Source organism: Lepisosteus platostomus, chromosome 11 (assembly GCF_059453375.1).
Source record: "Lepisosteus platostomus isolate fLepPlt1 chromosome 11, fLepPlt1.hap1, whole genome shotgun sequence".
Lineage (NCBI taxonomy): Eukaryota > Metazoa > Chordata > Actinopteri > Semionotiformes > Lepisosteidae > Lepisosteus > Lepisosteus platostomus.
Window position 1 is genome coordinate 30391408 of NC_142621.1, and position 12953 is coordinate 30404360.

At 43.6% G+C, this 12953-nt stretch overlaps 4 protein-coding genes across 4 annotated transcripts in view; all 4 read left to right on the plus strand.

Moving 5' to 3' along the window:
- LOC148652400 (uncharacterized) overlaps positions 1–6686 on the plus strand; it is a 71798-nt gene extending 65112 nt beyond the window's left edge. The window contains exon 2 of the mRNA XM_088599097.1: positions 5468–6686. Within this exon, the coding sequence (XP_088455223.1) occupies positions 6025–6681 (657 nt within the window). The 5' untranslated portion in view covers positions 5468–6024 and the 3' untranslated portion in view covers positions 6682–6686. The remainder of the gene's footprint in view (positions 1–5467) is intronic.
- On the plus strand, positions 2214–5358 carry LOC148652404 (uncharacterized). The gene is made up of 4 exons (XM_088599096.1): positions 2214–3162; positions 3409–3849; positions 4159–4225; positions 5010–5358. The coding sequence occupies exons 1-4, from the start codon at positions 2506–2508 to the stop codon at positions 5111–5113; spliced, it is 1269 nt and encodes a 422-aa protein (XP_088455222.1). The 5' UTR covers positions 2214–2505; the 3' UTR covers positions 5114–5358.
- A 246-nt stretch (positions 6687–6932) lies between the features above and the next one.
- On the plus strand, positions 6933–8765 carry LOC148652405 (uncharacterized). Its single transcript, XM_088599098.1, has 3 exons — positions 6933–7369; positions 7674–7740; positions 8469–8765. The coding sequence occupies exons 1-3, from the start codon at positions 6938–6940 to the stop codon at positions 8570–8572; spliced, it is 603 nt and encodes a 200-aa protein (XP_088455224.1). The 5' UTR covers positions 6933–6937; the 3' UTR covers positions 8573–8765.
- A 19-nt stretch (positions 8766–8784) lies between these two features.
- LOC148652406 (uncharacterized) overlaps positions 8785–12953 on the plus strand; it is an 80833-nt gene continuing 76664 nt past the window's right edge. The window contains exon 1 of the mRNA XM_088599103.1: positions 8785–8907. The gene's annotated coding sequence lies outside the window, so the exon portion shown is untranslated. The remainder of the gene's footprint in view (positions 8908–12953) is intronic.

Here is a 12953-nt window from a genome sequence, read left to right on the forward strand (position 1 = left end):
AAATGTTCTACTACTGTATGCAATTATTTTAAGAGTGAATTCCCCATCTATTTTAATTCATGTTTTACTATTGCCATGCAGTTTTTTCTTATGTTTACTGCCTGACTAATGAGATGACTTTCAATACTGGCGGTGCCAATACTCATAATAATAATAGTAATAATAATAATAATAATAATAATAATAATAATAATAATAATAGTATCAGCTGAAAGGCAACTGTAAATACATCATGTAAAGATTTTATTTTTGTGTTATTTTGTGTTTATATTATCTCTAACTTTGCTGTACTCTCTTACCATATATCATGTTGTTTAAAAGTTTGTTGTGAATGTCCTTTGGTTGTAATCATTTTCTGACATGCCATTTTCCCATGCTGCATTCCATTCAAACATAACCTACATTTTCTGCTGAATTGTCTACCCTTTCATTTCTTACAGTTGACACAACATGCATTTTTATGTCACCAGGGATTGCCAGGAGTGTCTCTGTGGAAAGCACACAGGAGACCCTGGAAGACAAAGTGATTCTGGATCATGACGCGAAAAGATTCTCCAAGGGGAACGTTCCTGGCTCTGACAGCACTGCTCATTCCCTGCACACGGAAGAAAGAAAAATAGATGGGAAACCTACCCGAACAACAAGAGGAAGACCTTTATTAATCTACAAGGTTCTGCCGGAAATAAAAGAGAGACCACGTCAGGGGCAGCCAAGCAGCAAGGATGAGCCTGGACAACAGACAGTGGGTGAACTCCAGACTGAGGAAGGAATGTCCCCCGGAGAGAGACCGTGGAACAAAAAACAGGAACCTCCTGCAAAAGGTAACAGAGGAGACACTCTGGAGCCTATGAGGAGACCAGAAGCTAAGCCAGCTGATGTGTCTTTAGAACAGCAGGTTGAACCTGTTTCTTCAGCAGGGCAGAATACAAAAACCACATCTTCTACAGTAAAATCAACTTTTGTTGACTCGTTTGTCGCTGTGTTGAGCTGTTAAACTCTATACGTTTTATGTATGCATCTAACAAAAATATATTTAAGGAAAATTATGTTTAAATGTTCTATTACTGTATGCAATTATTTTAAGAGTGAATTCCCCATCTATTTTAATTCATGTTTTACTATTGCCATGCAGTTTTTTCTTATGTTTACTGCCTGACTAATGAGATGGCTTTCAATACTAGCAGTGCCAATACTCATAATAATAATAATAGTATCAGCTGAAAGGCAACTGTAAATACATCATGTAAAGATTTTATTTTTGTGTTATTTTGTGTTTATATTGTGCCTAACTTTGCTGTATTCTCTTACCATGAATCATGTTGTTTAAAAGTTTGTTGTGAATGTCCTTTGGTTGTTTGTAATCATTTTCTGACATGCCATTTTCCCATGCTGCTTTCCATTCAAACATAACCTACATTTTCTGCTGAATTGTCTACCCTTTCATTACTTACAGTTGACACAACATGCATTTTTATGTCACCAGGGATTGCCAGGAGTGTCTCTGTGGAAAGCACACAGGAGACCCTGGAAGACAATGTGATTCTGGATCGTGACACGAAAAGATTCTCCAAGGGGAACGTTCCTGGGTCTGACAGCACTGCTCATTCTCTGCACACGGAAGAAAGAGAAATAGATGGGAAACTTATCCAACCAACAAGAGGAAGACCTTTCGAAACCTACAAGATTCTGCCGGCAAGAAAAGAGAGACCACGTCAGGGGCAGCCAAGCAGCAAGGATGAACCTGGACAACAGACAGTGGGTGAACTCCAGACTGAGGAAGGAATGTCCCCCGGAGGGAGACCGTGGAACAAAAAACAGGAACCTCCTGCAAAAGGTAACAGAGGAGCCACTCTGGAGCCTATGAGGAGACCAGAAGCTAAGCCAGCTGATGTGTCTTTAGAACAGCAGGTTGTTGAACCTGTTTCTTCAGCAGGGCAGAATACAAAAACCACAACTAATACAGTAAAATCAGCAGACTCGTTTGTCACTGTGTTGAGCTGTGAAACTCTATTCATTTTAAGTATGCATCTATCAAAAGTATATTTAAGGAAAATTATGTTTAAATGTTCTATTACTGTATGCAATTATTTTAAGAGTGAATTCCCCATCTATTTTAATTCATGTTTTACTGTTACCATGCAGTTTTTTCTTATGTTTACTGCCAGACTAATGAGTTAGCTTCTGGTTAGAGAACTCACAAGCTTGTGCTTTTTGACAGGCAAAAAGCCTGTTCGTCCTCCTCAGCTGGACAATGACAATGACAATGCCAGTGCCAATGCCAAAGCCAAGGACAATGCCAAGGCTGGTGACGCGGCTGGAGCAAGCAACGGAAGTGTGCCGCTGGTGTCTTCAGCCCCCTGTTCTGACGCATTTGGGGTGAAACGCATCATCAGCGGGTTGTTTGAGAAAATACGGCCTGGATTCCCTAGAGACGACACAGGAGAGCTGGAACTGGTGCCTGAGTCCCAGCTCACTGAATTGACCCTGAAACTCACTGAACATGTGATGAAGAAAATAGTAAGGATTCCCAGCCTTGCTTCATGCAATGCAGATGAGCAAGAGCATTTACTATTACAGCATGTGAAGAAAACTACTAGAGCTGTATATCGGAGTATGGTGGAGGCGACTGGCTGCAAGAGAGATTTACAGATAGCGGTCGGCTCAAAAAACCCTGAAACAATGAAGAGAATTATCTGCTGTGTTGCTAGACATATCCAGGAGGGAGAGTTTGCGCAAGGCACAAATTCACCTCTGGAGTCCCTCAAACCTAAGGATGACAGCAATCGCACTACGGAGAAAATAAGAGTCATGATTCCTCCTCGTGCTAACAAAGTACTACCTTCCCCAATGAATAGTTCTTCTGATTTCCCCAAGAAAAAGGTGGGTGGCATGAAAGAGATGGCCTATGACAGAGTCTCAGCGGTTGAATCTTTTGACCTCAGAAATGTTTCAAATGAGAAAAGAGAGAGGTTTGCCCCTGAGTCTTCTAAAAAGCCAAAGGAGTCCATTGTACCAAGAGAGCTGGATGTTGACGAACAACACCATGCTAAGGCAGCAAAGAAGAAATCCCTTAAAGCAAAAAAGAAACGCTCCCTGGAGGCTGAGAGTTCAACATCCACATCTCTTCGGCAGCCTTCTGAGCATGAAATAAAGCCTCTTGAGGTATGTTGATAAGAGATTCAAAACTTGACAAAATATATTTAACCCTATTACCCTAATTATTACATTAAGTTAGGAATGGAATTGTGAATTTCTATGATTTGTTAACTTTGATCTGTTTTTAACTGCAGTACCAATCCACACATCAAAATGTGATTTCTGTTCCCAAAGAGAGTCTAGGCTAATTTTGGTGGCAACTAAAAAACACAACTGACATTGAAGTTAACTCTCTCTTTATTTGTATGGCAGGCTAATTTGATGTATGCAGAGTTTCGCCACAAAGAAAAAGGAAAGAAAAATCTTTTCAGGAAGATGGTGAACTTTGGCACCAAAATTAAGAACAGGCTTCAGTTCAAGCTAAGAAATGATCAAAACGTGCCATACTATGAGGCTCACATGTCCTCTGATGCCTTTGAGAGGATGCCACAGGCAGGATCCAGGGGAGAGAGGAAGGAACAGACCTCCGATGCTCCACATCCGGGAGTGAATTCTGGCTTTCTCCATTTGATTCCCCAAAAACCTCAGCTGACTTCACCTGTGATGCAGAGGGAACCATGCCACAATGCCAGCGCCGACCTTGGTAACTTCTATGAAATTCAGGGCACATCCTCAAGTTTCAACAGCTCTGGAAAGAGGGAACTCATGCAACTGAGGGATAAGAACAGCATCCCACAAACTGTAAGGAAGAAGGTACGGATCTGATTCATGATAGTTCTTTCTTATTGACAGAATTTCAAGGGAGTGTAGTATACAATACATACAGTTTTACTGTGGACTAGGGCTTAACACTTTGTTCCACACTGTGGAAGAGGACCATTGTGGATATGTTATTGCAAACAAAAAGTTATGATACTGTAATATGTTGTGGTTCTGTTGCATTTTCTATGGAAACAAACGTTGCTTTTAACTGCTAATGGGAGGATAAAGTGACAGTAGGATTCGAAAGATTGATGAGAAAACGTTCTGATGCCGTTCGCTGTTTGCTCTGTGTGCACACAGATCTTCGAGAAGGAAAGTGCCCCTCCAGAGAGATATCAATGGAGCCAGCCTCGCAGTGCTATGCCAGGTGAGTTCTATCTCACACTCTGATGCTGTAATAGAAATGTCTGACCATAATACTGAATGGAACTGTGCATTTCCTTCATTATAGGATTTGAAACTGGCAATTAAAAACAAATATATGAAAAGAGGCATGTGCAGTAATTCTGAACAGGTTGGCCTGTATGTCCCCACTGTTCCCTTGAATGTGTTTGAAAGTAATGAACGTTAATGAGAGTAGTGCTTTCTTATTCTTTATCTGTATATATCATTCTGCTACAATATTAAAAAGTACAGTAGCCAAAACAAACCAGTTCAAATTCAGGGGATGACTGGTGAACTCTGTCCAAACTTAAAACAACTAATGCCCTTTGTAAAAAAGATATTGCACAAAGACATTTTGGGGGCAAACTAATAATACTTCATAGGGGAACCCCAAAAAAGGATTTATCTCAAAGGGGGCCTTCCTCAGATGCACTTTGCGCTGAGTGCTGTATAACAGGTGTTATGTAAGTGCTGGGAGAGTGTGTCTGATGAATGAAATACTCTTCACTAAATCTGTCAGTGACTCTAGCTGCCTCTGTACAGTTGGATATAATTTAGTTTGATTTACTTTCAATTGTGGAGAAACATTGAGACCATGGCTCTTAGTGCCACATACTGTAGTTGTGGGGGTTTAATTCAGTCATTTCCTGCTTGATACTTTTGAGGCATCTGTGAGTAAATCTATGTGCACAGGTCTGACGTTCTAGTTTAAACGAAACAAATTCCTGAATGCTCATGTGCCAAACCAGTCTACTGTGTAATTTCAGGAGTCTCTGCTCCTCAACCAAACCCCAGGGAGAAGCCACCAAAGTCATCTGTGCTGACCAGGGTGTCTGCTGCACTGGCCCGAGTGTTTCAGAAGAAGAAATAGAGAAACTACTGATGAAACCTGACCAGAGGACCAATACTTATTATAAGAAACACATTTCCTGGATTTTAAAAATTAATAGTGTTAAGTTATTCTTGATCCTCTCTTCTGTTTATCTTGACAGAACAGATACGCTAACTGAAAACAGCGTGTCTCATTGAGGAATTTTATTATTGAACCTTATTATTATTAACTACTGTGCCACCGTAGTAAAAGACCTGTGCCAGTTTATTAAAAGATTAAGTTCAGCCTTTGTGATGTGTATGACTTTTGTCACAAAATGTAACAACTTCAATGTGCTTCATGTACTCAGAAAAATTGGAAGATGGAAATGGGTATATTTTGCACATACTGTAGAATGTATCTACAGTATGTGCTGAATATCTGAATGTCCAAAGGTAGCCACATTCTTTCAGTTGTCATTGCAAAAATGGGTTATGGATGAACTTGAATTATCATGTTGTTTCCTTCTGGATCTTCTCATAGATAAAGTCTTAATCAGCTGATGCAGGCGGTGTGAATCAAACCTCATTAACCCCCTCCCCCCAGCAGCAAGCCAGCAAGACTTACCCTCATAGGGCACCTGCTTGCTAATTTAGAACCACAAACGTTTCTGACATGTCTTAAATGCGTCTCTCTTATTCATTCCTCAGCTGGACAATGACAATGACAATGCCAGTGCCAATGCCAAAGCCAAGGACAATGCCAAGGCTGGAGACGAGGCTGGAGCAAGCAACGGAAGTGTGCCGCTGGTGTCTTCAGCTCCCTGTTCTGACACATTTGGGGTGAAACGCATCATCAGCGGGTTGTTTGAGAAAATACGGCCTGGATTCCCTAGAGAGGACACAGGAGAGCTGGAACTGGTGCCTGAGTCCCAGCTCACTGAATTGACCCTGAAACTCACTGAACATGTGATGAAGAAAATAGTAAGGATTCCCAGCCTTGCTTCGTGCAACGCAGATGAGCAAGAGCATTTACTATTACAGCATGTGAAGAAAACTACTAGAGCTGTATATCGGAGTATGGTGGAGGCGACTGGCTGCAAGAGAGATTTACAGATAGCGGTCGGCTCAAGAAACCCTGAAACAATGAAGAGAATTATCTGCTGTGTCGCTAGACATATCCAGGAGGGAGAGTTTGCGCAAGGCACAAATTCACCTCTGGAGTCCCTCAAACCTAAGGATGACAGCAATCGCACTACAGAGAAAATAAGAGTCATGATTCCTCCTCGTGCTAACAAAATACTACCTTTTCCAATGAATAGTTCTTCTGATTTCCCCAAGAAAAAGGTGGGTGGCATGAAAGAGATGGGCCATGACAGGGTCTCAGCGGGTGAATCGTTTGACCTGAGAAATGTTTCAACTGAGAAAAGAGAGAGGTTTGCCCCTGAGTCTTCTAAAAAGCCAAAGGAGTCCATTGTACCAAGAGAGCTGGATGTTGACGAACAACACCATGCTAAGGCAGCAAAGAAGAAATCCCTTAAAGCAAAAAAGAAACGCTCCCTGGAGGCTGAGAGTTCAACATCCACATCTCTTCGGCAGCCTTCTGAGCATGAAATAAAGCCTTTTTGAGGTATGTTGATAAGAGATTCAAAACTTGACAAAATATATTTAACCCTATTACCCTAATTATTACATTAAGTTAGGAATGGAATTGTGAATTTCTATGATTTGTTAACTTTGATCTGTTTTTAACTGCAGTACCAATCCACACATCAAAATGTGATTTCTGTTCCCAAAGAGAGTCTAGGCTAATTTTGGTGGCAACTAAAAAACACAACTGACATTGAAGTTAACTCTCTCTTTATTTGTATGGCAGGCTAATTTGATGTATGCAGAGTTTCGCCACAAAGAAAAAGGAAAGAAAAATCTTTTCAGGAAGATGGTGAACTTTGGCACCAAAATTAAGAACAGGCTTCAGTTCAAGCTAAGAAATGATCAAAACGTGCCATACTATGAGGCTCACATGTCCTCTGATGCCTTTGAGAGGATGCCACAGGCAGGATCCAGGGGAGAGAGGAAGGAACAGACCTCCGAGGCTCCACATCCGGGAGTGAATTCTGGCTTTCTCCCTTTGATTCCCCAAAAACCTCAGCTGACTTCAGCTGTGATGCAGAGCGAACCATGCCACAATGCCAGCGCCGACCTTGGTAACTTCTATGAAATTCAGGGCACATCCTCAAGTTTCAACAGCTCTGGAAAGAGGGAACTCATGCAACTGAGGGATAAGAAGAGCATCCCACAAACTGTAAGGAAGAAGGTACGGATCTGATTCATAATAGTTCTTTCTTATTGACAGAATTTCAAGGGAGTGTAGTATACAATACATACAGTTTTACTGTGGACTAGGGCTTAACACTTTGTTTCACACTATGGAATAGGACCAGAGTGGATATGTTACTGTAAACAAAAAGTTATGATAATATGTTGTGGTTCTGTTGCATTTTCTATGGAAACAAACATTGCTTTTAAGTGCTAATGGGGAGATAAAGTGACAGTAGGATTAGAAAGATTGATGAGAAAATGTTCTGATGCCATTCGCTGTTTGCTCTGTGTGCACACAGATCTTCGAGAAGGAAAGTGGCCCTCCAGAGAGATATCAATGGAGCCAGCCTCGCAGTGCTATGCCAGGTGAGTTCTCACACTCTGATTCTGAAATAGAAATGTCTGACCATAATACTGAATGGAACTGTGCATTTCCTTCATTATAGAATTTGAAACTGGCAATTAAAAACAAATATATGAAAAGAGGCATGTGAAGTAATTCTGAACAGGTTGGCCTGTTCCCTTGAATGTGTTTGAAAGTAATGAACGTTTATGAGAGTAGTGCTTTCTTAAAAAGTACAGTAGCCAAAACAAACCTGTTCAAATTCAGGGGACGACTGGCGAACTCTGTCCAAACTTAAAAGAACTAATGCCTTTTGTAAAAAAGATATTGCACAAAGACATATTTTGGGGGCAAACTAATAATACTTCATAGGGGAACCCCCAAAAAGGATTTATCTCAAAGGGGGCCTTCCTCAGATGCACTTTGCGCTGAGTGCTGTATAACAGGTGTTATGTAAGTGCTGGGAGAGTGTGTCTGATGAATGAAATACTCTTCACTAAATCTGTCAGTGACTCTAGCTGCCTCTGTACAGTTGGATATAATTTAGTTTGATTTACTTTCAATTGTGGAGAAACATTGAGACCATGGCTCTTAGTGCCACATAGTTGTGGGGGTTTAATTCAGTCATTTCCTGCTTGATACTTTTGAGGCATCTGTGAGTAAATCTATGTGCACAGGTCTGACGTTTTAGTTTAAACGAAACAAATTCCTGAATGCTCATGTGCCAAACCAGTCTACTGTGTAATTTCAGGAGTCTCTGCTCCTCAACCAAACCCCAGGGAGAAGCCACCAAAGTCATCTGTGCTGACCAGGGTGTCTGCTGCACTGGCCCGAGTGTTTCAGAAGAAGAAATAGAGAAACCACTGATGAAAGCTGACCACAGGACCAATACTTATTATAAGAAACACATTTCCTGGATTTTTAAAATGAATAGTGTTAAGTTATTCTTGTTTATCTTGACAGAACAGATATGCTAACTGGAAACAGCGTGTCTCATTGAGGAATTTTATTATTGAACCATATTATTATTGACTACTGTGCCACCATATTAAAATACCTGTGCCAATTTATTAATGTTCAGCCTTTGTGATGTGTATGACTTTTGTCACAAAATGTAACAACTTCAATGTGCTTCATGTACTCAGAAAAATTGGAAGACGGAAATGGGTATATTTTGCACATAGCTGTAGGTTTGTTTAGAAGAATATCTGAATGTCCAAAGGTAGCCACATTCTTTCAGTTGTCATTGCAAAAATGGGTTATGGATGAACTTGAATCATCGTGCTGTTTCCTCCTGGATCTTCTCATAGATAAAGTCTTAATCAGCTGATGCAGGCGGTGTGAATCAAACCTCATCAACCCCCTCCCTCCAGCAGCAAGCCAGCAGGACTTACCCTTATAAAGCACCTGCTTGCTAATTTAGAACCACAAACGTTTCTGACATGTCTTAAATGCGTCTCTCTTATACATTCAGAATTTCATTCTCTTCATGAACGACTAATATGCCTGCATGTGCTCACTAGAAGGCTATCGGTCAGGTCGATGGGCATACTGTAAATAAATGCTTTTGATTTTGTATCACACTGAGGTGTGGCAGAATCGGTGAAGGATGGTGTTCACGGTGGATGCATGACCAAGTCAAACAAATTACACTCATAAGTGCTTTACTTAAAGGGAGTTTCAAAGCCCGATTCTTACCCCTGCCCTACATTTTATTGAGCTATATTGGACAGCAATGATCACAAATACCCTTGTGGTCTATACACATAACTTGTACATTTACCCACTAGATCAACAAATCAATAATGGTGATATAGGGGAGAGTATTTGAATAGATGACCGTACAGTAGATCATTTATGATTAGATGTACAGTATACATTTCATATGTAGGCCTTGTAATACAGTCCTGGGACTTGTACGGTGCAGTGTTCTCTGCTTACGTGTATGTGTTTAAGGGGGAGGTGAACGCTTTTAGAAAGCCTCTTCGTTGCTCCTCCTTAAATTCCAGCAGCTTCTGCAGAGACTATCTTATTGTGGCTGATTTGCACAGATGACTAAAGCTTTTGCATTTTTAAACCCTGGAGCTCACGCAGTTTTTTTTTTCAGTTGACATTTGACTATTTCAGAATAAGAGCGCAAAACAGCCCTTCGTTAGAATTCATAAATATGAAGACACTCCTACTCATAATACACCTTTACCTTTCATCCGTCTGCCAAAGACTGTACCTGAGAAGGTGTATTGATTATGATGTTGGCTATTTTCGAGATTTCCAGATGATTTCATGGTAAGCTTGGCTTTTTTTCCCTCTACAGCCCTCACTTGCTAAGCAAACGGAACGGTGTTTCATTTTCATGTGCATTGAGTAGTAATAGCACATCTTCGAGCGAGTCTGCTCTCGCATACAATCCGAATGAATCAAATTACGACCCGAATCCCAGGAGAACGGGTTCGGAGGTGTTGATAGTGTCACGCAGGGGCTGACTGTGGAGGATGGAGATTCAGTGAGGTGCCCTTGGTAGGGTTGCTGCTAGACCTAGGCGTAGTCGGAGTAAACAGGCAGGGGTTCGAGTCCGGGAAGGCGTAGTAGAGGCGTAGGCACAGAATCGGCAGGTGAAGGCGTAGTCGAGGGAGCAGGCTGGGGTCGGAGTCCGGGAAGGCGTAGAAGAGGCGTCGGTGTGGAATTGGAAGGCAGAGGCATAAACGAAGAGACAGGCTGGGGTCAGGATCCGAGAGAACGTAAAACAGGCGAAGGTACTAAATCGAGCGGCAAAAGCGGTAGTTGGAAAAGCAGGGTTGAGGTCCAGGGGAGAAGTTGTTGTAAGGCAAAGGCTTAGTTTGTAGGGTAGCTCCGGGAGATAATCTCAATCGTGAGCGATGATCGGGGGACAGATGAGGGTTTAAGTAGAGGACTGATTCATGCGTGCACGTTTGGTACGGGGAGAGCTCGTGGGAATGCGGGAGCACTTGCCTGCGTGAGGGAGATTTTTGACAGTAACCCCCCCTTCAGGGGTGGCTCCGGACGCCGTAGGTAGAGGAGGAGCACGGGAGTGAAGAAAGTCTGAGATAAGGGTCTTATCCAGGATGTCCCGTGCAGAGACCCAGGTTCTTTCCTCAGGAACATAACCGAGCCAGTCGACCAAAAACTGTCTCAAGCCCCTATGCCAACGACATTTGAGGAGCTTACTGACTGTATAGGTGGTGGATCCGGTGATGGAACGAGGTGGAGGCGGAAGAGGTTGTGGTCTGGAGAGGGGTGACCTGTGGTAAGGTTTGAGAAGGGAGACATGAAAGGTGGGGTGAATGCGAAGAGTGGGGGGGAGAGCCAAGCGGTAAGTGACAGGAGTGATCTGAGAAATGGCCCAGAAGGGACCAATAAATCGCGGGCCCAACTTGCGGGAGGGTTGATGGAGAGAGATGTTGCGGGTGGAGAGCCAGACAAATTGCCTACTGCGAAGTCGAGGAAAAGGGCGTCTGTGTCGATCCACGAAAGATTCATAAAGGTGTGAGGCCTTTAGGAGGGCGCGGCGAGCAGTCTTCCAGAGTTTCCTTAAGGCAGAGATATATATTTGAACAGAGGGGAGGTCCAAGTCCGAAAGGGGTTTCCGGAGGAGTGAAGGTTGATAACCCAGGGAGCATAGAAAGGGAGACATGCCAGTAGCCGAAGAGTATAGAGTGTTGTGAGCGTACTCAGCCCATGGGAGTAAAGAGGACCAGTCGTCCTGAGTGGCTGAGACGTAAGCCCACAGGTAAGTAAGGAGGTCCTGGTTAAGCCTTTCGGTCTGACCGTTGGATTCTGGATGATAGCCAGAAGTAAGAGAAACGTTGGAGCCCAAAGCAGAACATAGGGCCTTCCAGAAGCGGGAGATAAACTGTGGACCCCGATCAGAGATGATGTCCTCTGGAATCCCGTGGAGACGAAAAACGGGCTGTACAAAGAGACTGGCCATTTGTTGAGCGGAGGGCAGGGAGGAGCAGGGAACGAAATGAGCAGCCTTGGAAAACCTGTCGATGACGCCCATAATCACTGTGTTGCCAAGACTCCTGGGAAGGTCCGTGAGGAAATCCACAGCAATATGGGACCAAAGCCGCGTGGGTACTGGAAGAGGTTGGAGTAAGCCAGCCTTCCGGTGACGGGGTGTCTTGATCCGAGCGCAGGTGGGACAGGCTTTCACGTAATCCGAAACATCAGCCCGTAAGGAGGGCCACCAGAAGTCCTCAGAGAGAAGTTCCAAAGTCCGGCGGGTGCCAGGATGACCCGCAAAACGAGAGTCACGAGCCCACTGGAGAACCTCGGAACGGACCCGATCAGTCACAAACAGCTTATCCGAGGGGCATGAGGGAGGTACAGGCTGTTCCTTGAGGGCAATTATCTGATGAGGGGTATGATGGGTTCGGGAGGGAGTTCGAGCTCCGGTGGATCAAACAGATGGGAGAGGGCATCCGTCTTGATATTCTTAGAGCCGGGGGTGTATGTGATGAAAAAGGCAAAAATACCATCTGGCCTGGCGAGAATTTAGGCGCGGAGCAGAGTGGAGATAGGAGAGGTTCTTATGGTCCGTGAGAATGGTGAACGGATGTTGGGCTCTCTCCAGCCAGTGCCTCCATTCTTCCAGGGCGAGCTTGATGGCCAAGAGCTCTCTGTCTCCCACAGCATTGTTTACCTCGGCAGGGGAGAGACACCTGGAAAAGAAGGCACAGGGATGGAGAGATTAATTGTCCCCAGAGCGCTGCGACAGAACTGCTCCAACGCCATGCGCCGATGCATCGACCTCCAGAACGAAGGGCAGCGAGGGATCAGGGTGACGAAGGAGGGGAGCTGACGTGAAGAGGTGTTTCAGGCGTAAAAAGGCACGATCAGCCTCATCGGTCCACTTGCCCCGAGTCGGACCCTTACGAATGAGGGCAGAGATGAGAGCGGCAATGGAGCTGAAATCACGAATGAAACGACGATAGAAGTTAGAGAATACAAGAAAGCGCTGAACCTGCCTCAAGTTCCGGGGGGTTGGCCAGTCCCTAATGGCCGTCTTGGAGGGGTCCATCTCGATGCCAGGGGGAGAGATGACATAACCTAGAAATCGGACAGTGGAAACATGAAAAGAACACTTTTCCAGTTTGGCATAGAGACTGTTCTTAATAAGACGGGTGAGGTCCTCCCTGACGTGAATAACATGCTCCTGAAGGCTAATGGAAAAAATTAATATATCATCCAAGTAGACAAGTGCGTACTGTTGAAT

Bases quoted from the DNA above. Each gene is read 5' to 3' on its own strand.
- LOC148652404 (XM_088599096.1), top strand. From the start codon at position 2,506: ATGAAGAAAATAGTAAGGATTCCCAGCCTTGCTTCATGCAATGCAGAT. The intron at 3,850-4,158 runs GTACGGATCTGA...GTGTGCACACAG, and splicing joins CACAAACTGTAAGGAAGAAG to ATCTTCGAGAAGGAAAGTGC. The intron at 4,226-5,009 runs GTGAGTTCTATC...GTGTAATTTCAG, and splicing joins GCCTCGCAGTGCTATGCCAG to GAGTCTCTGCTCCTCAACCA.
- LOC148652405 (XM_088599098.1), top strand. From the start codon at position 6,938: ATGTATGCAGAGTTTCGCCACAAAGAAAAAGGAAAGAAAAATCTTTTC. The intron at 7,370-7,673 runs GTACGGATCTGA...GTGTGCACACAG, and splicing joins CACAAACTGTAAGGAAGAAG to ATCTTCGAGAAGGAAAGTGG. The intron at 7,741-8,468 runs GTGAGTTCTCAC...GTGTAATTTCAG, and splicing joins GCCTCGCAGTGCTATGCCAG to GAGTCTCTGCTCCTCAACCA.